This window comes from Dermochelys coriacea, chromosome 2 (assembly GCF_009764565.3).
Source record: "Dermochelys coriacea isolate rDerCor1 chromosome 2, rDerCor1.pri.v4, whole genome shotgun sequence".
NCBI lineage: Eukaryota > Metazoa > Chordata > Testudines > Dermochelyidae > Dermochelys > Dermochelys coriacea.
The window spans coordinates 62,861,318-62,888,299 of NC_050069.1; the positions used below are offsets into that span (position 1 = coordinate 62,861,318).

Consider the following 26,982-nt stretch of genomic DNA (forward strand, 5'->3'; position numbering starts at 1 on the left):
CTGCTGCTACAATAAGTTTGTTAGGCCAAGGTAATTTAAAGCTCGTTAATGTAAGGTAAGTACAAGAGCTAGGAATAACTGTAGGAAAACGAAAATAATCAGTTCTTACCACCAGAGGATGATCGACATTATAATCCTTTGCTTTGTAACTCTTCACCAAGCCAGAAATAGGGTAAGACATTCCATGGCTGGAGAAGAAAGGAAGTGGTCAGGGAACTCGCCTGGGACTTGGGAGGCCTCCGTTCAATTCCTTGCTCTGTAACACTTCCTGGGTGACCTTGAGCAAGTCACTGAGGGGCAGATTTTTAAATGTACTTAGGAGCCTAAGTCCCACTGAAGCCAATGGGAACACTTCAAAAAAGGGGATTTTAAGTGATCAAACCAAAGGAGTGCAGAGACTAGTTTGGAATAGATTAATTATAAGAAGATTATAAGAAGTTGCAATGATTTTTCATAAAATTTTGGGCATAGGCCTTGATTCAACACATTAAGCACATGATGAGCATGGGAGTAGTGCCACTGACTTCAATGGGAACATTAATATGTACTTCACTGAACTGAAGACGTGACAGTCATTAGCTTATTTCGATGGGCATCACAATCCACAAAAATGTTAATTATAGCTCATTTTAGCCTGAAAAACAATTAACCCAGTAACAAGTTTTATTGCATGTGGCCTTGATTCAGGAAAGGCAGAAGATTTTTCCTCTGGGTATGTTCACTAGCTTGTTATTATAGGTGTTATTGGTGCTGAGTACAGGGCTCCACAATAGAGAGAGTTAAACATGTTATTTATTTTTAGAAGAGTGAACACTGACATTTGATTTTTTTCTTTATTTTATTTTTATTTATTTATTTTAAAAGAAAAACATTATGCAACCTGTGCCTACAAGCAAGGTAAAGTAGGCCAAATTTTGGTCCTAGAAACTTTCATAAGACCGGACTGTGTTATCCTTATGAATAGCAAGGAGTACCTTACTCCAAAAAGGGTCCTATCAACTTCAGTAGGATTACTCATGACATAAGGGACTCTTTCACGTGAAGAAGGGTACAACAATCTGGATCAAAGCATCTTATCACATCACTAGTTCAGGGACTACTTGTCTGAAAGATTCCTTGGCAATTTGAAACAAACACTAAAGAAACAGGGTTTTAGAAAGGGGCTGACACATCTTCTACTCACCAAAGATGAACACCAGCATTTCCAAAGCCAATGCCAGCAAAAGCACTTGCCAGGTGCATGTTAGCCCTTGCTTCATGATCACTTGGCATTCTGACAGCTCTGTGCACAAACATTGAGCACTAAGAAATCCACACCTGCATTGACACACTCAGGAGAGAGGTGAAAACGCTCATTTGGAGGTGGGTAATACAATCGGAACTAAAATAAAAATGGAAAAAGAGCTGGGCAAAGAATCAGATAGAACAGGGGTGGGCAAACCACGGCCCACGGGCCAGGTTCGGCCCCTCAGGGCTTTGGATCCGGCCCGCGGGACTGCCCTCGGTGGTGGTGTGGGTCCAGTGCCATTCTCAGAAGTGGCCGGCACCATGTCCCTGGGCGGGGCGCAGAGGGACTCAAGGGCAAATTCCACCCTAAAAGTATAATAAATAGGATGTCAGGATAACTATGTGCTATAAAAGCCTTTTATGAAACACCGAACAACTGAAAGTTACTCACAGGCTAGATCTTCATCTCCCACTGAAGATAACAAAAGCCTCTCCATTTGGGCTGTACCCTAAATGAGCTACTTTCAGACAAACATATAATTTTAACACCTCACAGGTGAACATTTACTTACATAGTATTTTTTATAAATGTCCTTTCACTATATTGAAAGCCATATAGACAGATGATAGCAGTAGATGTTTTATCTTATATTGTGTTCTACCTAAGGTTGTTATGGAAAGGTGAATATTAAGAGGTACATTGCTCTAGGATTTAGCTGTGCAGCTCATGACTATACATTGGGGATTCTCAACTAAATCCTCATGCATTGCTTTAAAAAATCACCCCTGAAGATCAGCTTTGCTCAATCTAACCTAGTTCCAATTTTACTGGACATTTTCTTCTTTGCTGAGGACAAAGTCAGGGTCTAGGATAGAAAATGATGTCCTAATATAGTGATTCACCTCATCTCTCGGTATGTCTACACAGCAAAGAAAAACCCATGGCTGGCCCATGCCAGCTGACTTGGATTTGTGGGGCTTAGGTTGCAGGGATGTTTCATTGCTGTGTAGACTTCCAGGCTTGGGCTGCAACCCAAGCTCTAGGACCTACAAGGTCCTAGAGCTCGGGCTCCAGCTGAGCCCAAATGTCCACACAGTAGTGAAACAACCCTGAAATCCTGAGTCAGCTGGCACAGGCCAGCCATGAGTTTTAAATTTGCTGTGTAGACGTACCCTCAGAGTCTAGCACTCAGGTCCTCACCAGCATCCTTCCTGCCAGGTCTTCATGATCAAACCTATCATCAAGGTGAAAGGTTGCTAGACATACATTACCTTTTCAAATACTTTGCCACAATGCGCAGTGCATGGATAGCCCAGACATCACTGATAGGGTTGCTGCCTTGGTAAGTAGGCCGGTTGATTGGATTTGAAGGGCAGGGACTTCGCATCTTGTAAGGAAGTGCAGTGTATGCTTCTAGTGCATGACTAAAAAAAAGAAATACTTGAAAACAGAAGGGTTCCATTTTTCTCCTATACACAGTCTGTCCTGCAAGAGATTTGGCATTTTACAAGCTCAGTTCCATTGAACAACATGGAGCTCATGCAAAAGGGGCATTCCCTTCTAACAGGGCAGGAGAGATTTAAAGACTCCAGGACTATAAACATAAAAATCTACCTTCTTTTAAAGGTTTTGACCTTAAAAAACTGTAAGTATGATATTCAAGAATACTGGATAGACAAGTGTCCTAGGTATGGCAGTCGTGAAACGTAAGAATTATTTACATTTTTAACCAATAGAAAAGCGTAGCCAAACCATTTAGAACTTAAAAATAACAAAACTCCATTCAAAATAATGAATTTTTCCATACACTATAGTCAGCTAATAGTTTGAGAAATAAAACAAATACAACTTCCAATACATTTGTCATCCTATTTTAACATCTGCTATTGCCTGAAGGCGTCTCTGCATAAACAAGCAGCCTTATCAATTAATCCAATCTTCTGCACATCTTATGCAGTTAAAATCCTTAATCTATGATTGTTCCAATGTGTCTTTCAAAACTTTGAAGGATTTTTGTGCTAAGCAATGTACTAAAAGCACTGTTTTGGAGCAGCTATAATGCAAACTGGGCCAGTTTTCAGAGTAGCAGCCATGTTAGTCTGTATTCGCAAAAAGAAAAGGAGTACTTGTGGCACCTTAGAGACTAACAAATTTATTTGAGCATAAGCTTTCATGAGCTACAGCCAGTTTTGTGAGTTGAGGAAGACCGAGATCTTGTCTGCAGTGCTCTGCACCTCACAGACTTCCACAAAAAGCTTTGTCAATGCGCTTCAGTCCTGACCTCTAAAGTCCCTGCTATTCTAGTCTCTGCTCATGAGAAGCAGATGACTGTCAGACAGCCTAAATTAGGTTTGCCATGTGTTGTGTCCACTCCAGCAAAGCATTTAAACTTTCAAAGCTGGCCTCAAGGATTCATGCTTCTGATAGTTGGTATTTTGGCCCATGCATCCAATGTACATTTAATCTTATACAACTGAGTGAGGCACTTTGAAGTTTCAAAAGGGTCAGAAGGACTGAAGGGAATGGTGCATTGAAGAAATAGGAAGGTGGGATTGAGACAGACTGAAAATGGACACGTTAGGGAAAATGGTGTTTTTCTGCTGCTAAAATATTTTTTTTTCTTTAAGTTAAAATGACCTGCCCCGAATCCAGCCCCCCACATAGGCTACTTACCAAAGCACATCAAAGCCACTGTTGGCTACTACTCGCTCTGGCATATGGAGCGTATGCGAAGGATCAATCATACCCAATGTGGGCTTAATGGCTCTAGAAGCAATGCCTAGAACATGTGAATTATAAGTGTGTGTTAATAAAAAGGATTGTTGTCAATAAACAACACAGAAAAGAGAAAGTCTTAATCCTCAATGGTTAAAAAAAGTTATAGTCTCAAAACACGTGATTGCCATCAAAGATAAGAGAGAAGGAAAGGGAGAGCCTGAAATGCATATTCATCCACATTCTATTGGGAAAACTGACCAAGATTCTGCGAAAATATTCACTTTTTCAGTCTTAAAGACAATTTTTCTGGGGGACTGAATCATGCAGGTAATGGGATACGTTTTTCACCTCTAAATCAACTATTCAAATCCATCCTAGGAAGGTTGGTTGCTGAAGGGTGTTACTAAATGCTGGCTGATCAGGGCCCTAAATGAAATGAGCTTATGCTCTTCATCTTGTCCCAGGTTTCTACATCCCAAAAATGGGACCCCTCACTGGCAGACTCAGCAGAAAGGGTGAAAATACAAAGACTGAATGGACACAGAAATTGAATTATCTGCTCAGCCCTACAGTGATCCATTTTTCCATCCCAGCATAGGAAAAAGGAGGAGATTGTCAACCAGTAGAAACAGAAATTGACTTTAGTTTGGAAGGAATCAAACTTAGTGGAAAATAATTCAGATGCTGATTTACCAATAGTTTCTGCACACCTGTACAGGGATTGCAGTTCTCGAACCTGGGTCCACAGCCAACACCCAGCAGCTCACTGGTACCAGCGGGGAATGTGGGCTGGTGGACTCTAGCTCATCAGAGACACTAACCACAAAGCTCCTGAGTGGAGGAGACATCTGTCCTCTATGACTGGCTCAAACTCACTATTTAATCCAGAAGGAGGTCCAAGATGTTGTCTGAGCAACTAAGTGAATCCCTGGCTGGCTGCTACATTAGACCCTGCCCTCCTGCCTTTTTCTCTGCTTCTGTGCCCCACCCACAACTAATGACTCCGACCCTTGGCCAGACTCCTGACTGTCTTTCAGCTCCAACCCCTGGCTCCCAATTCAGGCTCTGACCACCTACATCCCAATCTTTGACAATCTGATTATTAGAACCCCTTTACCTTCCCCAGATAATGTGTCTCATTTATTGGCTTTGGTCACAGTTACAAACCCCCTCCCACCACCCCCAATCCAGCTGACTTTGCACGCACAAATAAAAATCCAAGGGCATAGGATGGTTATCAACTGGAAACTCAGTTTTTCTATGAGCTTAAGGGATCTGCTATACAGGAGACTAGAATGTTTCCTGCAGCATGGAGCGTGCATGAGAGGTGACTCTTGCCTGGACTGAATTCCCCGGGGCAACCCTTTGCCTCTCAGCTGGAAACCCTCCATAATGCCCCAGCAGCTGCCTTGTCAAAGTGATTGTGGAATCACACGATCTTTAACTTAACTGCTCACAAGTAAGCAGCCATCAGACAAGCAGAAGGAATATTTGGTTCATTTTCTAGAATGAATTGATGTTTTGCTGCATTTGGTATCTGTGTCTTGATACTTTGGTGATGGCTCTTTAGACATGCTAATAATAATACTTGCATGCTTTAAACTGACTGAAATCACAACTAATCTGAGTTAAAACTCCTTAATCTGCCCTGTTGGGCCCCATATATTGCAGCATACATGGAACATAAAAGCCACCCAATGTTAAAAGACCACTGCAAAAACCTCAGAATAGCTATAAAGTTTAAAGATGACATTTTAGCCTTAATCCTATTTTCCAGGGATGAAAAGGTCAAAGGAAGAGACAGCATTCCTTTCTTTTGCAGCATTGCAGGCATTAGGTCCAGAGAAGTCAGGAAAACAAACATTTGGACCCAATTATACAAAGAACTAGGGGTCTTAAAAACAGAAAGACCAAAAAAAAAAAAAAAAGGGAAATAAGGAACAGTTGGCTGAACCCAAATATAAGCAGAAATGTCCCGTGCACTTAACGTATTCCAAAGACTTTAAAGATTTTACTTTCCCATTCTGCCTTCAAATCATGATCTGCTATATTATAACGTGTATTTCATTGCCAACATGCTTTAAAATTTCATTCAAGAGAGAAAGCTTTAATCTGCTGAGATTTGTCTGTAGCTGTTGAATACAGTGACATGAGACTGCTGAAATTGCAGAAGGTGTTTATCTTACAGCAGAGGAAAATGATGCAAGTTTGGAAAAGAATCTAGGTAAGTAATAGACAAAAAGTCTTACCAGTTTTTACTTTTAGTTCTTTGTAGTCAAAAATGGCAATGCCAGTGGTTTCACTTCCAGTTCCAGCTGTTGTGGAAACTTAAAAAGAAGAACAGACAATTGTAATAATGCAACCCAAAAATAAACGTTGCTCACCTGTCAGCAGAGTTCTTGGAGATGGACTCTACACAGTCACACTCTTTGGATTTGCTGACAGTGCAGCTGATAGCACAATGGGCGCATCCCAGGAGTAGGAACATGCACTCAAAGAAAGTAGTATTTTAAGTTTAAATTTAGCATAAAACAAAGCACAATGTTATACAAGGAATAGCACAGCATTCTTTTATCAACTTTAGAAATGTCTTTTCTAGCAAAGGCACAGTCCAGGATTATTACATATTTGTAATGTGGTAACACCCAAAGCCGTAAAGACTATCGTGGCCCCATAGTGCTATGTGCTGTACAAAGGCATAGCAAGACAAGGGATGCTGCCTTTAACCATTAACATCTGCTGCTGCACATCCAACCTTAAACCAGGCTGTATTCATCACTGGTGGAAGCAAATGCACATTTTGTTAATAAAAGCAGCTCTCTTTGCATTTGAAAGCTGGAACAATGATGATTTGGGCTTAATCTGCCTTGGGTTCTATATCAAAGCAGCTTTTAAATTTTACTAATCACCATTCTTTGTTAACCATCCACCTCGTGGGATCAATTGTACATGGTTTTATAAGTGTGAAAGAAAGGGAGGGCTGTTTTAAATGGAAGATAATAAAGGTGGTATGAACAAAGAAATGTGTAAATTACTAAGAGCTGATTCAAAGCCCATTAAAATCAACGAGAGTTTTTCCATCACTTGAATGGGCTTTGGATCAAGCCCTAAAACCTGGATATAAAAGATAATTAACTGGTTAGATAAATGTATCACCAGTTATCGTATTTGGGACTAGGTAGGTCAATGCTAATAAAATGCTGATATATTGTACCCTTAAAAAAAAAACCAGTGATCAAAAAAGGAAAGAAAACACTGTCCAATTACATAAGCAATAAAATGCATTCCTTGTAGCGTAAGGATTATATAGTTAATAGTGGGGTATACAGATCAGAGTATTTTATACTTGTATAGCTTCCATCATGATGTACTTTGGTATTGTATATCAGAACCAGTTAATAGGTCTAGGTCCAATGGATCAGACGGAACTAGTCATTTTATCCTGTGACCCCCCAAAGTAAAATAACTAGCTCAAAGAAGAGCAGCTGGTGACGAAGAACAAAATCCCATTCCCACTTAAATCAAACTTCAATTGAATTCAACTCGAGCAGAAGCAGGCCCAAGGGGAGGGTTAAATGGTCAAAGGTAAATTTATTTCAAGAGGAAAAAAAAACAAACAAACCCAACTTACACAGAGCCTTGAAGGAAGAACAAAAACACACACCACACTTCTGCTTCTTTACCTGCAATGAATGGCTTGAGAGGCACACGAACGGACTTTCCTTTTCCAATGGGAGCATTGACATAATCTAAGAAATCTGATTCAGGACTGGATGCATACAGGTTGGCAGCTTTACAAGTGTCTATTACAGAACCACCGCCCACGGCAACATAGGCATCAAACTCCCCCTTTTTAGCAAATGTGATGGCATCCATGAAACTTAGAAGGAAGAGAAGATTTTGTCATTAATCACGCAATTTGCAAACTTTACTGTTAAAATCTGTGTTAAGATTCCCTGTGATTGGGCAACAAAATGGCAAATGAAATTTTATGTAGATAAATGTAAAGTAATGCACGTTGGAAAAAATAACCCTAACTATATATACAATATGATGGGAGCTAATTTAGCTACAACTAATCAGGAGAAAGATCTTGGAGTCATCGTGGATAGTTCTCGGAAGACGTCCACGCAGTGTGCAGCGGCAGTTGAAAAAGCAAACGGGATTTTAGGAATCATTAAAAAAAGGGATAGAGAATAAGACTGAGAATATCTTATTGCCTTTATATAAATCCATGGTACACCCACATCTTGAATACTACACACAGATGTAATCCCCTCAACTCAAAAAAGATATACTGGCATTAGAAAAGGTTCAGAAAAGGACAACTAAAATGATTAGGGGTTTGGAACGGATCCCATACGAGGAGAGATTAAAGAGGCTAGGACTTTTCAGCTTGGAAAAGAGGAGACTAAGGGGGGATATGATAGAGGTATATAAAATCATGAGTGGTGTGGAGAAAGTGAATAAGGAAAAGTTATTTACTTGTTCCCATAATATAAGAACTAGGGGCCACCAAATGAAATTAATGGGTAGCAGGTTTAAAACAAATAAAAGGAAATTCTTCACACAGCGCACAGTCAACCTGTGGAACTCCTTGTCTGAGGAGGTTGTGAAGGCTAGGACTATAACAGGATATAAAAGAGAACTGGATAAATTCATGGAGGTTAAGTCCATTAATGGCTATTAGCTGGAATGGTTAAGGAATGGTGTCCCTAGCCTCTGTTTGTCAGAGGGTGGAGATGGACGGCAGGAGAGAGATCACTTGATCATTACCTGTTAGGTTCATTCCCTCTGGGTCATCTGGCATTGGCCAATGTCGGTAGACAGGATACTGGGCAGGATGGATCTTTGATCTGACCCAGTATGGCCGTTCTTACGTTCTTAAGATCAATGTACATGTCACTGATAAATCAGGGGCACTATGGGTATGTCTACACTGAAGGAAAAAAAAATGCTGCAGTAGCAAGTCTCAGAGCCCAGATTCATTCGGGTTCAGGCTGGAGCCCAGGCTCCGAGACCCTCCCTTCTCCACAGGTTTCAGAGCCCGGGCTCCAGCCTGAATGTCTACACTGCTATTTTTAGCCCTGCAGCGTGAGCCCCATGAGCTTCTGTTAGTTCACCTTGGCTCTGAGACTCACTGCTGCGGGTTCTTTTTTGCAATACTGATGCACCAAAAGATACTATAGTGATGGGTATAAGAGCCTAAATAGATACTCTGAGAATAAAAGTTTTCGGAAGCATATAAGAGAAACAGTACCTCTGATCCGTTGGCTCTACTCGGACATCATCATACATTTGAAAAGTGATTCCATTTTTTGTCAAGGAATTCAATACTGCTTTTACTGGAGGGAGCTGGCAGAGGTTCTTATCTGTCATCACACAAACTTTTCTAGCACCCAGATTCTGCAGGTCCTACAATATCAATTAAAAAAACAAAGTCTGAAATCTTGAACTACAATATTTAAACCCCAATCCAATTAAACTGATTATTTGATATAAAATACTAAATTTGCAATAAGGTCTTTCATCACAAATGTATGTAACCTCTATACAGTAAAATAAAATGTTTCACATATGCATATAGGGTTATAGAAAAAAGTGTAGTTTAAAACATAACTCAAGCATGTAGAATTGAGGACACATGCAAGATACTGGAAGTACACTAGTAGCTGCCCCCATGAGCGAATAGACAGCAAGGCAAAGCCACATAGGTGGTAGTCAAGTTTATAGAAAAAAAAATGCATCTTAGATTTCAATCAGTATTTTACAATTACATTTATGTACACAGCCCAGGAAATCTAAGAGGGCAATACTAGAGAATTTATCTAGCCTAGATTTTCAAAGAATGCTATAAACCAAGTACCTAAAGCCCAGAATAAGAAGAGTACGTACCTAACTGTAAAAGCTAATTTTTCTGACAATGTGAATGAAGTGGACCAGATCATCTGGGTCTATGAATTGAAGCTAGGTCTCCTATATGGCAGTAACTTTGCATTGCAGCATTAGTGAAGAAGTATGTCACATTGCTCAGCATTGTGCAATCATATATTTGAAGATCCTATTACAACATATACTTGCAAGGGGGCCAAGTTAAGGTTGCTATGCTATGCTTGACTTTCCTTAATTCTGCAAAATTAAAATCCGAAAAATTTAACACTGCATTGATAAAATATAGCTCACTGTACGCATTTTTAAAAATATTTTTTCTAAAAAAAAAAAGTGATTGGAAAGAATGTGAAGATAGAATATCAGATCAACTTTCAGTACAATAATTATTGCTATAGAATTCTATCTACATAAATTCTGAAGTTTTTACTGATCCTGGTATTCAGTCCTCAATACTATCGTCCAATGACAGCAGCTATATTTAACTGTTATTCTTGCTATGTACAAAACAATTTCATTTACAATGTTTAAATTGAAATTAAAACTGGCAATGCATAAGTGCCAAGAAGGGGGTAATAACTGCAGAACCCGATAACAAAGATGGTGCAAAACACAAAAAGTTAATCATGAGAATTGATTCATCCTACATCATTGATAGCAAGGCCGCGGGGGGGGGGGGGGGAGGAGAGGGGAAGCCCCGACTTCAATGGCACAGCATCAGAGCTCAAGGTGAGCAAAAATTAAGGGCCTCAACCAATGTCCAATAAAGCGAATGGAAAGTCTCCCATTCACTTCCATGAGCATTGGCTTAGGTCTTAAGTGACTGAGGTCTTGAAGTTAAGGCTGAGATGGGATTCAGGAGATCCGAGTTAATTCTCAATCTCTTGTCGACACTTCCTGTGTGACACTGGGCAAGTCAATTCAATTGCCTGATAACCAGTGCAAAGTTGATGTAAAATGCAACTATTCTGATTTGATGGTATTTTATAACCATTTTGCACTAGTGCAAATGACTGTATGTGGTGCAAGGCAACAAAGAATCAGGCCCATTATACCTAAGCCTTGGTTTTTCATTTATAAAACACTTCCTTCTTCCTCCACTGTATCTGTCTTCTCTATTAGACTCTAAACTTTTTGGAGCAGGGAATGTCTCTCACTACAAGTATATACTACATCTAGCATAAGAGAGTCTTAATTCTAATTCTTATTTTTAAGGAATCTAATCTAGGGGCAAATGGAAATGTTGCTCTGTATCTAAAAGGAAAGGCAGGGTTACATACTGTGCTAACAGGTGAATCTGGCTTTTTCTGTCACTGGCAGTACTCTAGTTGTCCTGTTTCCAGCATCTATCCCCTGCTCCGGCAAGTGCAGCTGATACCAATTCCCATCATTTATCCCATCCACAATGTGTTTATACATCTCTTATTATTTGAGTTCGACACACCATTAACTTTAAGATTATGTAAAATCTTCTGCAGGTGACAAACTGAAAAGTTCAAGAGAATTGTCGTAGGGAAAGTGTATTCAGCAGGATTACCCTGAGCAGGGACTCTATACACTATAGAGGATATACACACTTAGTATGCAATGTTTAGTATGGTCTCAAGGTCTTTCCCATTAGGTTCCTTTTTCACATGCGCATTGTATATTCAAATAGCTTCATAACTACCTAATCGGAGAAATGAATGTGCTACATTTTTTATATTAAAAATATATTTTTCTCTAGGTCTGAAAAGCTCAGAATTTTCAGAATGAAAAGCTCATATTTTAAAATCTCCTATTTATTGATTTTAAAAGGTTTCCAACATTCAGCCTGAGTGAAATTAAGACTGGGAATTTTCAGCCCAAAAATGTTTTTTTCTTTTTAATTATTAAGAACAGAGTATAATGATTTAGAATGAAAGTTTCAATACTATTATCTAGACACTACAGCAAGACAAATAATAATTAATGATACCACCACACTTGTATTTACTACTACATATTAGCATATGTGTAACTCACATTATAACTATTTGTGTTACAAAAAAAAGTATATTTTCATTCCATATACAGGATATTTAGCTTTAAGTCTTTTAAACTTGATGTATAATACAAACATTTCTGTAATGCAGCTAAAATTAATGTCAGTTGCTGGTAAGTATCATTATTTCGTTGGAAAGTAACATTTCGTAGATGAAAGATGTAACAGATAAGAGCTTACCATGCCCACTTCTTTAGTAACGCCTTCTCCGTATCTGATATTTGACACGGCCATCTACAAAAAAAAAAAAATTAAAGAATAGTTCTGTTAGAAAAATAACTACACAGAACAATTTCTTCAATTGTGAATATACTTTTTTAATAATTAAAATATCTTTTTAAAAGGCCATACTTAAAGTTATATAACAAACTCAGTCTTCTCTCTAAATGGAAATATACTTATTTATTAATCTACCTCAAAAGCATAATCTGTTCTCCTCAAAGCAGCATGTTCAGGAGCTGGAATGGAAGTTAAATAATAGAGTTAGCAGGAAATTTGATATGTAAAATAAATCTTTATTACAATTTTCAACAGTTTCAGCTAAGCAACTCCCCTGGCTTTAAAATGTGATTTTTTTTAAAAAAATGTGTTTACATATTGCTCCTTGTTTGACTTTTATATCTCCATTTTTGGTTGGGATTTGCTTGTTTTGAGCCTGATTTTGCAACCCTTACTCATGCTGAACACTGGCTTAGACCACTATTGATCCTGCAAACCTGTCCATGTAAGTAGTCCCATTGACGTGCTAGTTTAGGTTATGAACTGTGCTAGTTTGATAGACGTTGACACAATTGAATAAGAGTGGATTTAAAAAAAAAAAAAAAAGAGAGAGTTAGTTCTTTGTTCTTATATACTCTGAATAAATTTAATTTTGCATGTATTTATAGCTAAAATATTTGCTAAGAATTTAAAAAGATGAAAGATTTATTTTAATGATAATACAGACTTGAGTATTTGCACAGCACTTAGATTCCATGACAATATGGGTTATATCCAGATCTAGGATATAGGCATACATTGAACTCCAGGGCAATATTCATTACATATAACACAACACATATATGGGTAAAAGGCTCTCTTTGTACACAAGAGACTGAAGAAAGATGGGTGTCAGGATTTACAATGGCCCCTTGCTCTGAACTAGTACAGAAATCCTACACTTTTACTCATCTCCCCATTGCCAAATCTTTCTCATACAAGCTATGGAAAGCTTTCCATACTCACAAGTTTGCCACAAAATTGAATAAAGAGAATATCAGAGAGACAAAAAACAAAACAAGATAAAATAGTCTGCCCTCCCAGCAAAAGATCAAGTCACTCCATATGTATGGTATAAAGTGGAAACTTACTATTTGGATTCAGATCCAATGAATGAAGCCATCATAATGAGCCTACAAGTGCTTTGCGTTGCATTGCTGATCCGCAAGAACACCACAAACATTAGCATCCCTTTATGAGCGCTCTATTCAAGCTCAGGCCTGCTACAATCAGTTTGTTCAGCCTGGCGAGGGGCAGTAATGTACAAGTTTGACCTTTCCTAGTGCTGGAGTCTGTTGCAGTTTCAGTAATTAATTTGTCAGTCTGAGGACAAGTCCAAGCCCCTTATATCCATTTCCTTTTGATGGTAAAATAGAAGTTCTGCCGTTGTATTCTTTGGTACAGCTTAACTTTCATTAAGGACTTTATTGTGCCATAAAAAAAACTGTATTGCTTCTGCAGAACACTGACATAAAACACAGACATTTTCCAGACAGAAGTTGCTATTAAGTCATTCCCAACTTTTTAGAGATCTATAGAATGGATAATAGCCTTGCTACTCTGTATCATCAATTTTTGCTGTGTAGTATACAGGTGGAATTCCTATATCATGTAGATTTCACCTTCAATAAGACCTGACTTGAATTAACTCAATACGGCACCAAACAGGTATTCAGGAGAAGTCTGATCTTCTTCCAGCTCTCTTTTCTTGCTGTGTGATGTTGGGCAAATAAATTTACCCTCTTGGTTCAGTTTCCTCATCTGCAAAATGGTGATGGTAAAGCCTATGCATCTTTGTAAAGCTCTTTGAGATCTCTGACTGAAGTGAATTGTGTAAGTATTAAATATAATCAGATTCCACCATTTTCAGTTAGCGTACGACCCATAAGTTTGTTTAGTTTCCGGAGCCCCCAGTCCTGCAACTAGGCGCATCTGGAAAAGCACTTTCCATGTGCAACTCCATGGCACAAGGTCCGCTCTACTGAATCTGATTGCAAGATCAACAAGGCCGAACACTAGAGATGAAAAGCTAAAGACTTGCAGGTTCAACTTTTCATAAGTGACTAATCATTTTGAATGGCTCAGTTTTTGAGAACCCAGCTTGAGTTTCCTAACCCTTGACCCTAGCTCTAAATTGAGCCATTCAAAAATCACTAATCACTTTATGAAAATTTAGGCTACAGTTTTAACTTCTATTTATAAGCCAAGTCTATTCCAGTCTCTTGGCATATTTCTAGCATTTTAAAAACAAATTTACAGGATGTATTCCATGATAATGAAAGGACATTTCATACATAAAAATGATGAAAGCAGATTTAACATATATCTGTAATAATAATAAATAATAATAATGTTCCTTTATACAGGATTGGGGAAAAATATCACATTTCATATTAAAATTAGGACTGTAAGACAAAATAACTAAATTAAAAAGGTCATGATTAATTGCAGTTTTAATCGCACTGTTAAATAATAATAGAATGCCAATTTAAATTTATTATAAATGTTTTTGGATGTTTTTAATTAACACAGAATACAAATATTTTTCAATTCACCTCATACAAGTCCACTCAGTCCTACTTGTTCAGCCAATCACTCAAACAAGTTTGTTTACATTTACAAGAGATAATGCTACCTTCCTTCTTATTTACAAGGTCATCTGAAAGTGAGAACAGGTACTCTTGTAGCCAGTGTTCCCTCTAATTTTTTACGTCCACGTGCAGAACGAATTTGGTTATGTGCACCAATATGGGGATACTCTACTTGTCCCCAGAACAAGATGATGTTTGGCGAGAGCGGGACCGAGGGGTTTGGAGAGTGGGAGGGGGCTCAGGGCTGGGGCAAAGGGTTGAGGTGCGGGGGGAGGGGGCACACGTGGGAGCTCTGGCTGGGAGTGCAGGCTCTGGGGTGGGGCCAGGGATAAGGGGTTTGAGGTGCAGGAAGGGGCTCAGGGTTAGGGCAGAGAGTTAGAGTGTGGGGCTGACAGGCTCTGGCTGGGGTGCGGGCTCTGGGATGGGACCAGGAGTTTGGGGTGCAGGCTGCCCCGGGGCTGTGGCAGGGAAAGGGGACTCCCCCCAGCCCTCTCTTGTTGCAGCAGCTCGGGGCCGGGGTGCCCCTCCCCAGCCGTGACAGCTCCGGCGGGGCTGGGTTGAGCAAGGGGCTCCTCATCCAGCCTGCGTGGCCCTTGATAGCCTGCTGCGTGGCTGTGCAGCTTAGAGGGAATTTGGGTTGTAGCCAACGCTGCAAGGTATTTAAATGCCAGATATGCTAAGTATTCATATGCCCCTTCATGCTTCGACTTGTAGGCTCTAAAGTTGTATATTATTTTGTTTTTGAGTGGAGTTATGTAAAAAATAAAATAAAATTCAAACATTTGTAAATTCTACTTTCACAATAAAGATTGCACTACCGTGCTTGTATGAGGTGAATTAAAAATATACTATTTTGTTTACCTTTTTACGGTGCAAACATTTGTAATAAAAAATATAAAGTGAGCACTGTACACTTCGTATTCTGTATTGTAACAGAAATCAATATCTTTGAAAATGTAGAAAAACATCCAAAATATTTACAATAAATTTAAATTGGCACTCATTGTTTAACAATGAGATTAATTACAACTATTTTTAATCTCATGATTGTGATTTTTAAAAATTGTTTGACATCTCTAATTAAAATGGTTTTTACTGCTCTTTGGTATCGATTACACACACTTTCTAAGTATACTATATTTATTATCACTTTGCCCTACCTTTGTTGTAACTTTTATTGAATGCAAGCCTGAATTTGAAAAAAAGAGAAAATGCAGAATCATTTGGGACGCACACATCAAGGATAATCTTACCTTGAGAGTAAGTGTGGGAATGAGCTGGACACTGGCATCTAATTAAATGAAAAAAATGTTTATTTAAAAAAGAAATAGGAAAGCAAAGACTAACAAGTCTATGTCTGAGAGCAGTTGTCATGTCTTATAAGTAATTTATCTTGCCACCATATCTCAAGATTTGTCACCAACAGGAACTGCCATCTAGTGTTCCACATAGGTAACGTTGTTTCTTTATTACTCAAATGCTGAATTGTTAGATCCTAATTTAAATGTGTCTGAGTGCTGCTTAGGTCTGATTTTGGTGCAGTTTAAATTAAGTTCCTCAAACCATCTATTGCTTAAATTGCACTAAGAGAATAGGTGCCTATGGAAACACCAGAGAACATCCCTAAAGTAGAGATAACACTTCCCTACCTGAATTAATATAGTCAAGGCGTTCAGAGTACACAGTGATGGAGGCCACAGAAGAGGCTAAATAGGCAGATTACTAGAGGGGCGGGGATCCCAGGGAAGAAGAATTGTTCCACTGGAGGGTGAGGAAGATGTGATGGTAATAGCATGAAAGTTGCATTAAGCAAAAAGCTTCCTGTGTTGTGCTGATGGAGCCCTAAGGAGATGGGTGTGGAGCAAGCCCAACACTTCTGTCAGGCTGCTGTGCACCAGCCACAAGGCATAGTTAGGTCAGAGTACTGTGATGAGCAAGTTACTGCTGCTAGTTCTGGGGACAAGTAGAGTATCCCCTATCTGAAGATTTAAAATGATGAAAAGATACCTTTCCATAGCTCTAGGTGCTCTAATGATAGACTGATTAACAATATACTGATGTCCCCTCAGCATTAAAATAATCACTCCCACAGTTGCCAATAATATACTGAGAGTATCAATGCCAGTGTCAATTAGAGATGATGGTTTTTGTGATGCAGACAACTGGGAAATATCTGGTTTCAGCTATCACTTACCATTTCACTGCTACTGCATTTAAAAAAAGAAGAAAAAAATCACAGGATGTCCAATATTGGGTTGCTTGCCCTTCTCCAGATCAAATACATGGTCTTAAGAAAAATGCAACCCTTGGTACACAGAGATTGGATAATCTGCACTGAGAAGGCTGGCTATTAGCCAGGATGGGTAGGGATGCTGTCCCTACCCTATGCTTGCCAGAAGTTGGGAACGGGGGACAAGAGATGGATCGCTGGACGATTACCTGTTCTGTTCATTCCCTCTGAAGCAGCCGTTCGCCACTGTCAGAAGACAGGATACTGGGCTAGATGGACCTTTGGTCTGACTCAGTATGGCCGTTCTTATGTACTTTGGCCCAAATCCACGCTTAGACTGCTGAGAGGCAGTCAAAACGGACAGAAGCATGATTCGATTCGGTTGCCCTGGCTTTTTTGAGAAAGTATTTCTTCAGGTGATTTTGACCCCCCTACATTTTGCTGCTTTGACACATGCAGCGCACGGGCTAATGTCAGCAGCAAGGCCTGAGCACAAGACAAGGTTTCGAGGCGGACGAGAGATCCGATGCAGATTTGGATTAAACAGCAAAACTAGCTCGGTCCACCGAGCGCACCATTACACACAGTGAAAGGGACTCGCTTCCTTTCACGGCAGCAGGCGTTCCTGCTCCTGGCCCTTTACAGCAATAGGTGTAAACAGGGCCGGCTCTACAGTTTTTGCTGCCCCAAGCGGTGGAAACAAAAACAAACACACACACACACACACACACACACTGCCACCGCGGACGGCAAAAGGGGGGAGCGGCCGCCCCAAGCACCTGCTCGGAACGCTGGTGCCCGGAGCCGGCCCCGCTGCAAAGGGAAAAGGCAGCCGCGGGGTTAGTCACGTCTCAATGCTGGGCAGGGACGGCAGGCACGGTTTGCTGGACGTGGGGGTGGGAGGGGGATCGGGATCATCTGCTCCCCTGGAGTCACGCTGCTCCCAGAAAATACACTACAACAGGTACACGTCTCCCAGCGGCACGTATAGTCCGGCCTCTGCGGAGCTTGCAGATTCTCAAATGTGTTGCTTGCAGGGAGGTTCTCGGGCCCTTACTAAAGAGGCTGCCAAAGTTGACTGAGCGGCCGTCTCTCATGTCACGTACCCTCCCACCCTTAACCGAGCCCGGCAGGCCCCGGGAAGGGGACGGTGGCACGCTAGAAGCTGGTGCACGGAGGCAAAGACTCACGCTGCGCGCTGCAGCTGCCTCAGCAAGTGAGCGACTCTCTCCCGTCCTCCTGCCATCGCGGCGGCTGCCGGGGGATGGGCGGGCACCAGCAGGGCCTGCGGGGAAAGCGAGCGGCAGCAGCTCAGCCGTCCACAGCACGCTTGGGAGGGAGCGAGGGGGCGGACGGCAGCTGTTTGCTAAACTCTCTCCCCTCCGCTTGCCGCGGGCCTCTCCTGCTGGATCCGGCCGCCACATGACAAAAGTCTGCTGCAGGGACATAGGGGCTAGCCGATCGCTTTGAACGCCCGCCTGTGGCTACTTGGTTCCTCTGAGCTAAGGCAGAGATCTGAATCCTGTTCTAGGTATTAGGCTGAAAACCACTGGCATACCCATTCTTCATTTGTGGCCCCTAAACAAAATTTCAAATAGAGGTGCAGAGCCCTTTGGAAATCTTAAGGCTGCAGCCCCTCATGTGTCCACAGCCCAGAGGTTGAAAACCACTGGTGTTTACTACTGGCTCGTTCACACCTAGCAGAATCGGGTACTTGCATAATTTCAACAAGGTTACGGTGTTAAAGGACTATAAGTCACTTTCAGTAGTGGACAGGTCCTTAAATTTTGTTTGTTTCAATGTTACAAAAAGATGGGAGGGGTCCTGCAGCTACCAAAAATGTATTAAGTAATTTATGGACCACCCCATCTGAGAAAAATCTCTCCCCCAAAACAGTCTCTCCCCCCTAGTTTTTCCTGCATACCTCTGCCTCACTTATTGTTCATTTCATAATGAAGCAACACCTGGTGATGCTGTAATTAAAGTTTTGATTTTTCCCCTCTAAAACTTGCCTATACAAACTCAAATTACCAAAAATTGGCCACAATCCTGCAGAAGCTGAAAATTTGTGGCACCTTAGAGTAACAAATACTCCTTTTCTTGAAGCACATCCATAATGCTACCTGCATTAGTTCTATTGACTTCCATTTAGCACATGCACATACATATGCAGGCTTGAGGCCTTATACTGCTATGAAACAGAAAGCCGTTTTTAAAAAAATAGGCACCTCTTCCTTCCATAAGAGATTAGTCAGAGTCAAAATTTAAAAGCCAATGTAAGAGACAAATAGCAATCTCCTAGCTTGGGAGACTGACCTGAACACTAAAAGACTGCCAATTCCTTCGTTCAAAATATGGACTAATTTTTAAAAACATGGGTAGTATTTCAATGGGGACAGTAAGTGAAGAGCCATCCTTAGACAAAACGTGAGATGTACCTCAGAAATAAAGGCATCACAAATGCAATATGTTCATATTAAGATCAGCACACATCAGTTTGATTAGTCCAGGTGACAGGGCCTACAATTAATTTTTTTTAAAATAGATGTATTGTATCTTTCAGAATCCAACTGGTACTCTGCATTCTAGAAAGCAAAGGGGTGTCATACTGAGAGATACTTATAAAAGTGGAATGGGGAGAGGGCAAATGGAGACATTACATTAGACCCAATTAGGGTTTGGATATCCCTTCCATTCCCTTGCGGGAGCAAAACATGATATCCCAAAATAATATACATATGGTTGCACTGTTGGTTACAGAAATATAATGACTTTTTTTTAAAAAAAGTTCTCTGTTAAAGACTGATATCAGAAAAAAAGTCTGTGTAAATTCAGGTGTTGTACCTCTTATAACAGCATTTGCTCAAAAAGGTACCTCCACTTTAACATCACGATCTCTTAATTATGAGTATTAAAGGCTTTCAGCCAAAAAAGTCTACTGTAGGGAAAAAAGATCTTAATACTTCATTTATTTCTGAAATCTTTTAAACACTCCGGTTTTCACAACTAGCAGCAGCCCTGGAGGGTCCCACTCCTTATCTTTTCCCAGTATAGCCTCTCGGAGATCTAGATCCTGAACATTTAAGCTCTACAATGCTAATAATTAATGGCTATATCATCCCTCCAAAATTCTTGTGACTCTCAAAGATGATCTATAGCATTCTGGCTGTTGTGCAACCCTGGTAGCATATCCTGTCAAATTCAAAGAGACTAGAGCAGTGGTTCTCAACCTTTCCAGACTACTGTACCCACTTCAGGAGTCTGACTTGCCTTGCGTACCCCCCAAGTTTCACCTCATTTAAGAGCTATTTGGTTACAAAATCAGACACAAAAACAAAAAAAGTGTCACAGCACACTATGACCGAAAAATTGCTCTCTCATTTTTATCATATTATAAAATAAATCAATTGGAATATACACATTGTACTTACATTTCAGTGTATAGTATATAGAGCAGTTTGAACAAGTCATTGTCTGTATGAAATTTTACTTTTTACTGACTTCACTAGTGCTTTTTATGTAGCTTGTTGTAGAACTAGGCAAATATTTAGATGAGTTGTACCCCTTGGAAGACCTCTGCACATATCCCTGGTTAAGAACCACTGGACTAGAGTTTAAACCTGGGTTTGAAACTGTTGAGCCTTTTACATGGCTGCAAGTGCTGACTCACCTGTTGTCCTGCATAGCTTCAATGACTATGTCCAAATGAACTCTGTAACAGGTGGCAAGTTGACAAGTAGTGATACTCTCAGTTCCAACCACTTGACAGCAAAATGATGGTACTTAAAGCAAAACCAATGAGTATATGTGATGTTTACATGAGTTACATGCAGTAGATACTCCATTACTCAAGCCTTCAAGTCTCAGTGTCATCCAACCCCCATCCCAATCCTTCAGCTCCCTCCAACCCCACTCTCTCTTTTCCTAACGCACATTACTTTTACATAGACCCAGCTTTTCTTTGCAACTTCTGACTGGCTTGTGTCCAAAGCATGTGAACTGAGAATCTGTAATCTTAGGAGCAACAACTTTTTCAGATAGTGTTAATATTTTGAAGTATGTAAACCCTTCCAATATGAGCTTTCACTTGATTTTTCAATTAAAGAGCAAATTCATAAAAAAAGCAAGTAACATTCCATTTGGAAACAAGGGAGTTGTGGGAACTAGAATTTCTATTATCTCATTTAAACACTAAAACATATCACTTAATTCTAGTCTCTCCCCACACATCAGAAAATAGTTCCCTACAAGTAGCTGCACCTGTTAATAAGGCCATAACTTTGTGTTCAGTTTTCGTAGCAAACCAGGGCTACAGAGTTCACACAGCAAACACTGACCTGAAGATTTTGGTTCAGGCCCAGCTCTACTTTCAAAAGGAAAAGACAGTGGGCTTGTAAGTTTTTATCTCTGTGATAAAGGAGACAACATGCTGTTTTCAAAGGATTTCTTTCTGTCTTAAACAAAACCAAAAACCCTCTCTAAAATGCCTCTACCATCAGAATTTAAAGACTAATGGTAACAAGTCAAGAGTGAAAGTTGAGGGGAAGTATTTGTAGTCAGTTTGGTAAAAAGCTATGGAGCTTAAAAGGCTAGTGAACATTCAGGATAAAGAGTTGCTTTTGTTCAGATTCACCCTTTCAACTTATAAAGGTGTTAAATGTCACAACTATCCAAGATCTTCTACAGCCCTTCCACAGAAATCAGATGAATATTTCTGCTGTTTCTAAAAAGGCTAAAACAGTAAAAACCCCATACACATTAATATGAGTGCCAGAGATTGTTTTATGCAGTTAATTTTTTTTGGCAGATCACCTTTGAAATATTGCCCACATTTCTCCAGAGAAAAAAAGAGAGAGCACACGCGCGAGAGTGCTCTACAGCTAGGTGAAGATGTACAACTTCTACAGAGTCCAAATCAGAGAGAGGGGAAGCACTATCTTTCAGTCAAGACCACAGTATGGCAGTACACCTTTATTTTAACTATACATTAGATCCTTTCTTATCCAAATCCTACCAATTGAGGAAGTGGAGAAAAACTTTTATCTTGTCTTATTGGAATTCCACTTCCATCTAGCTGGGTGAGATACAGGTTTACTCCGATGAAGTGAGCTGTAGCTCACGAAAGCTTATGCTCTAATAAATTTGTTAGTCTCTGAGGTGCCACAAGTACTCCTTTTCTTTTTGCGAATACAGACTAACACGGCTGCTACTCTGAAATCTCTGGAGAGAGGAGCCCAATCCTCTTGGTATAGGCACACAATAAAGCTAAATGTTTTATACTTGTAAAGGACCTCAGCTGAACTGCTGCAGGTCATTAGGGTCTCCTGTCCCAGTCCCATCTCTCCCTCATGCCATTAAGGTACAGCCCCCCTCACTGACGAGCAGACAGCTAGACAAAGGCAGGTTTTATTGATAAATAGGTGGGCGGGAAGGGGCGCCCCCAGCCTGGAACATCCCTAGGCCAGGGGAACAAGCCCCGGGGATCCTTAGCAGCTACAGACTGCACAGCTCAGTCCCATGCAGCCCCTTGGAACGGATGGAGGAGGCGGCTGCAGCTCAGCGTCCCGCGAGCTCCCCGGAGACCTCCCGCCAAGCTCAGCGTCCTCACGGGCCGGGCAGCCCCCGTGTCCCTTCGGGCTCAGTGTCCGGCAGGAGGAGTCCTGCGCCGGGCTCAGCTCCTCTTCCTGCCCGCCGGGCGCTGCTGCTGCCGCCGCCGGGCCCCGCCTTTCTTGCCTTTGCCGCCTCCCGGGCGCTGCTGGCCCCGCTTGCCCCGCTGCCCGCGCTTCTTGCCCTTGCCCGCGGCCGCCTGGGCGTCCTCCTCGCGCAGCTGCTTGTTGACGGCGCGGGTCAGGTCGAGCGGCGGCTTCTTGCTGCCCAGGCCCCGCAGCAGCTCCAGCTGCCGGCTCCTCTCGGCCGCCAGGTCACCGAGCAGCGGCTGGAAGCGCCGCTTCTTGCCGCCCCTGGGCGGGGGCGCGGCCGGCTCGCGGGGGAGCCGGGGCTGGAAGCGGCCCAGGGAGGCGGTGGAAACGCGGGCCACTTGCGTGGCGCGGCCCAGCTCGGCGCGGCTCTGGTGGCCGGTGGGGTGGAGGCCGCGGCCGGGCAGGGCGCCCCGGGCGATGTTGCGGAGGCGGTTGAACTCGTTGCGCGCCACCTTCTCGCGCTTGTCGCGGAGCCGCTTGGCGAACTGGTCCTCGTTGGGGTCGGCGCCGGCCGGCACCTCGATGAGCCAGTCCCGGGCGGGGTCCCCGCCGGCCCGCTCGTAGCCCCAGCGCCGCCGCCACTGCTTGGCCGCCTCGTCCCACACCAGCGACGTGCGCTTCCGCCGCCGGATGCCCTTCAGCCGGGCGAACTGCTCCCAGCGGGTGGGCAACCGGGGCCGCGGCAAGGGCTTCTCCCGGGGCAGGCGGAAGGAGGGCTCGGGCAGCTGCGCCACCAGCGGGCCCGTCGCCCCCTCGGCGCGCCCCGCCGGCAGCCCCCACAGCTGGGCCACCAGCAGCTGCGTGTTGTCCCGGGCCAGCGAGCGCAGCCGGCTCTCGCGCTGGGCCCGCGGCACCGAGGGCGGCGGGTTCCGGTCCAGCGCCAGCAGGTTCCCCAGGTCGAACTCCAGCTCCAGCTCCTTCTGCACCGCCACACTCCGGTGCGGCTCCGGCTCGCGCTGCTCCGCGCGAGCCAGCAACTCCTCCAGGCACAGCGCCGCCATGGCCGCGGGACCCCCCGGCCAACCGCTCCCCACGTGCGGCAGGCTTCACCGGGCTGGAAGAAAGGTTAAAGGGTTCGGTTCCGGCTGGCGTGGGCGCACCGGAAGTGCGTATGGGCGCGCCCGTAACGGCGAAAGACTCTCTACCCAGAACAACAACTCCCAGAACGCACCGTCTCCTGCTTTGCCTAACCGCGGGCGTAACGGTGCCGCGCTGCCCCCTGGGAGCTGTAGTGCTCTACGGCCAGCTACTGAGGCCAATAGTGTATATTGCGTGCTGGGATTTGTAGTCCGACTTCCTATTCTGGATGCCAATTGGGCCCTATAGTCCCCCAGGGTTCGGCCTAGTAAAGCGGCGCGTCAAGGGTTGCACAATCTGCGCAGCCGCAGCCTGGGGAGCTGATAGAGCTTTGCATGCTGGGTCCTGTAGTCTCCCTGGGCCATACTGGCTGCTGCTGGGTGAAAGGGAGGCCAAGCCCCAACCCCGCTTTGTGGTGGCTGCTAAGAGTGCTGAGAAACGTGGGGTGGCCGTAGGCTGCCTGGAGGGCTGCTGGAAATGTCATTTTGTAGGCCTAGGTTTCAGAGTAGCAGCCGTGTTAGTCTGTATTCGCAAAAAGAAAAGGAGTACTTGTGGCACCTTAGAGACTAACAAATTTATTAGAGCATAAGCTTTCGTGCCGATGAAGTGAGCTGTAGCTCACGAAAGCTTATGCTCTAATAAATTTGTTAGTCTCTAAGGTGCCACAAGTACTCCTTTTCTTTTTGTAGGCCTAGAGATTGGGGAGCCACAGCCCCCCCGTTCTGCCTTGGTTTGCCCCGTACACTCGGTAAGGTTTATTCCTGGAGGTTTCATCAGCAACGGCAGCAAGTTTGTATAATTTTTGGTGGTTGCCAGAAGAGGTCCAAGTCACGCCCCCCCCCCCCCCCCGTCTTGTAAGCTGATATATATTTTTTTAAATAATGTAAAAATGGACTGGAAACAGTAAGCGTTTAACAGTTTCCCGATATTGCACCATATCACTATCATAAGAAAAATATTTAACTAAGAATATCAACTATATTAATATTCTTGAATATGGAAACAACTAAGCACTCTTGGATCAATAACCCTCAAAAGCAAAAAGCTCTGTCTAATTCGCTGTTGTACTCCAACCACGTAAATCTTGATAGCCAAGATTCATGAAAACTCCTTTTCCTATCTTTTAGATTTGCCACATCTTTCTTTAGTATAACTTCAGTTTGCAAGCCGGGTTTCGAACTCTGGCCATCACTTGATGAATTATCCTTTTGTTTTTTTTCGCTGGGTAACTTTATTAAGAATTTATCCATTGCTGATTATTATTACACAAAGTTAATGGAGCGGGGTTGAGGGGTTTGGGTGTGGGAGGAGGCTCAGGATACGGCAGAGGGTTGGAGTGTGGGGGAGGATGAGGGCTCTGGCTGGAGGTGAGGGGTTTGGGAGGGGCTCGGGCAGAGGGTTGGAGCGTGGTGATGAGGGCTGTGGGGTGGGGATGGAGATGGGGGGTTTACGGTGCAGGAGGGGGCTCAGGGCTGGGGCACAGGGTTGGGGTATGTGAGGGTGAGGGCTCTGGGGTGGGGCTGGAGATGGGTAAGACATTCCTTTCGTCACCCAGGCTGGAGGGCAGGCAGAACTGAATTATTGACATGGCTGTGCAGAGTATTACTACTGGGAATGTACACTGATTTAACTGGATTTGTTGTTTTAACTATTATACAAATATTTCAGCCTAGTAACCAAGATGAAAGGAATCTAAAAGGGTGAATCTTCATAATTGTACACAGGGCGGTAAATGCGAAACTCTATTATTGGGAATGTGGCCAGTCTGAAAGCCATATATTGTAAACAAGTATTTCTTTACCTATTTATGATTCTCTCACAGTCTGTGCATCTCTTATCTTGGACAATGAAAATCAATTAAGGTGCTTTCAAGTTCTCAGTGCTGTAACGTTTGGGTTGCGAACACTTGATGGAAATTTGTCCTGGCTGTAAAACCAGTGTTTTCAATGGAATTTAAAAGAATAACAGGGAGAACATTTTTCTGTGGGTCTTAAGGGTTTGTTTTTATAAAACTTATTTTTTAGATAAAGAGGAGTTGTCACCTTACTAAGGGCTTGTCCACACTGGGGTTTTACACTGAGATAAACTGTGCCAACATAAATCATGGTTAACTGGGTATGGATTGTCTACACTAGGGGCTTGCACAGATGCAGCTGTATTGATGTAAAATAACCCAGTGCAGACAAGGCCTACAAGTCAGACAGTCTAGCACTCACAGCAATGCACCCCTAAGAACCACTTATAAAGGAAAGAAATGCCAACTCCTAAGCAAAGAATGGGCCTGGGGATGAGGGATTCACAGTGCAGGAGGGGGCTCAGGGCTGGGGCAGAGGGTTGGGGTGTGTGTGGGGGTGAGGGCTCTGGCGTGGGTCTGGGATGAGGGGTCTGGGATGTGGGAGGGGCTCAGGGGTAGGGCAGAGGGTGGGGTGTGGGGGTGAGGGTTGCGGGGTGGGGCCAGGGATGAGGGGTTCACAGTGCAGGAGGGGGCTCAGGGCTGGGGCAGAGGGTTGGGGTTGCGAGAGGCGAGGGCTCTGGCTGGGGCTGGGCTGGGGATGAGGAGTTCAAACTTTGGGGGTGCAGCAGGCAGATTGCCCTGGGACTGGGGCCAGAGAGGAGGACTCCTCACAGCCCTCTCCCTACTGGAAGCAGCGAGCTCTGGGGGAGGGGCCCCTCTCCTCCCTCCTGGCATGACAGTCACCCAAGCCCCAGGCTTCTGCTCAGAAGGTCCAGACTGGATAAGCCCCCTCAGAGTCGCCTGCAAGGGGCTGCCATGCTGCTGCGCCTCCTCCTCTCTTTTGCAGGCGCTGCTCCCTGAGCAGGCAGTGGCTGGCGAGGGAGTGCAGCATGGAGCTGCAGGGGGCAGCCACCCACTGCCCAGGGCGCAGGTGAGGCACGGATGCTCGGGGGAGGTGTACAGCAAGCGGGGCCAGGGGACGCTCTGGTGAGGCACGCAAGGGGGCCGGGGGAGAGACCTGGCCCCAAACATTGGTGAGCTGGGCCACCAGGGTCCTGAATTTGGTGGAGCACAGGCAGCCTGAGCCCATACAACTTGCCGCCCTTCTTCATCACATGACATAATCTTTAATTAAAGATTAATCTTTAATTCCTGGACACTCGGCAACCCTACAATAGTACACATGCAGGTGTGCTGTTATAGCTGCAACTGTGGCTGCCACATGCTTCCCTGAGGACAGTATCTGCTCTGCTAGTACTGACCTGGCGTCACATACACATCAAAATATTTCTGTCTAAAGATACCTAAAATTTCC

The 26,982-nt window shown here is 43.2% G+C and overlaps 2 protein-coding genes across 8 annotated transcripts in view; both read right to left on the minus strand.

Annotated features, from left to right (window-relative positions):
• Window positions 1-22,192, minus strand: part of ADHFE1 (alcohol dehydrogenase iron containing 1) — a 31,128-nt gene extending 8,936 nt beyond the window's left edge. For 2 of the 7 annotated variants that reach the window (XR_006278795.1, XM_038391968.2), the window contains exons 1-11: window positions 18,128-18,280; window positions 15,961-15,998; window positions 12,273-12,316; window positions 12,039-12,092; window positions 9,207-9,361; window positions 7,630-7,826; window positions 6,196-6,273; window positions 3,902-4,007; window positions 2,500-2,652; window positions 1,184-1,282; window positions 110-188 (exon numbers count right to left, since the gene is read on the minus strand). Coding sequence is in view for 4 of the 7 variants with exons in the window: in XM_038391968.2 (XP_038247896.1) it covers window positions 110-188; window positions 1,184-1,282; window positions 2,500-2,652; window positions 3,902-4,007; window positions 6,196-6,273; window positions 7,630-7,826; window positions 9,207-9,361; window positions 12,039-12,092; window positions 12,273-12,316; window positions 15,961-15,998; window positions 18,128-18,183 (1,059 nt within the window). In the remaining 3 variants the exon portion in view is untranslated. Of the gene's footprint in view, window positions 1-109; window positions 189-1,183; window positions 1,594-2,499; window positions 2,653-3,901; window positions 4,008-6,195; window positions 6,274-7,629; window positions 7,827-9,206; window positions 9,362-12,038; window positions 12,093-12,272; window positions 12,317-13,207; window positions 13,795-15,960; window positions 15,999-18,127; window positions 18,290-20,607 lie in introns of those variants that run through there. The other 5 variants (XR_006278796.1, XM_043507783.1, XR_006278797.1 and 2 more) reach the window with 5 other exon arrangements.
• A 135-nt stretch (window positions 22,193-22,327) lies between these two features.
• RRS1 (ribosome biogenesis regulator 1 homolog) lies at window positions 22,328-23,733 on the minus strand. The gene has a single exon (XM_038390564.2). It carries the CDS (start codon window positions 23,635-23,637, stop codon window positions 22,609-22,611), a length of 1,029 nt encoding a protein of 342 aa, XP_038246492.1. The 5' UTR covers window positions 23,638-23,733; the 3' UTR covers window positions 22,328-22,608.
• Between the last annotated feature and the right edge of the window lie 3,249 nt (window positions 23,734-26,982).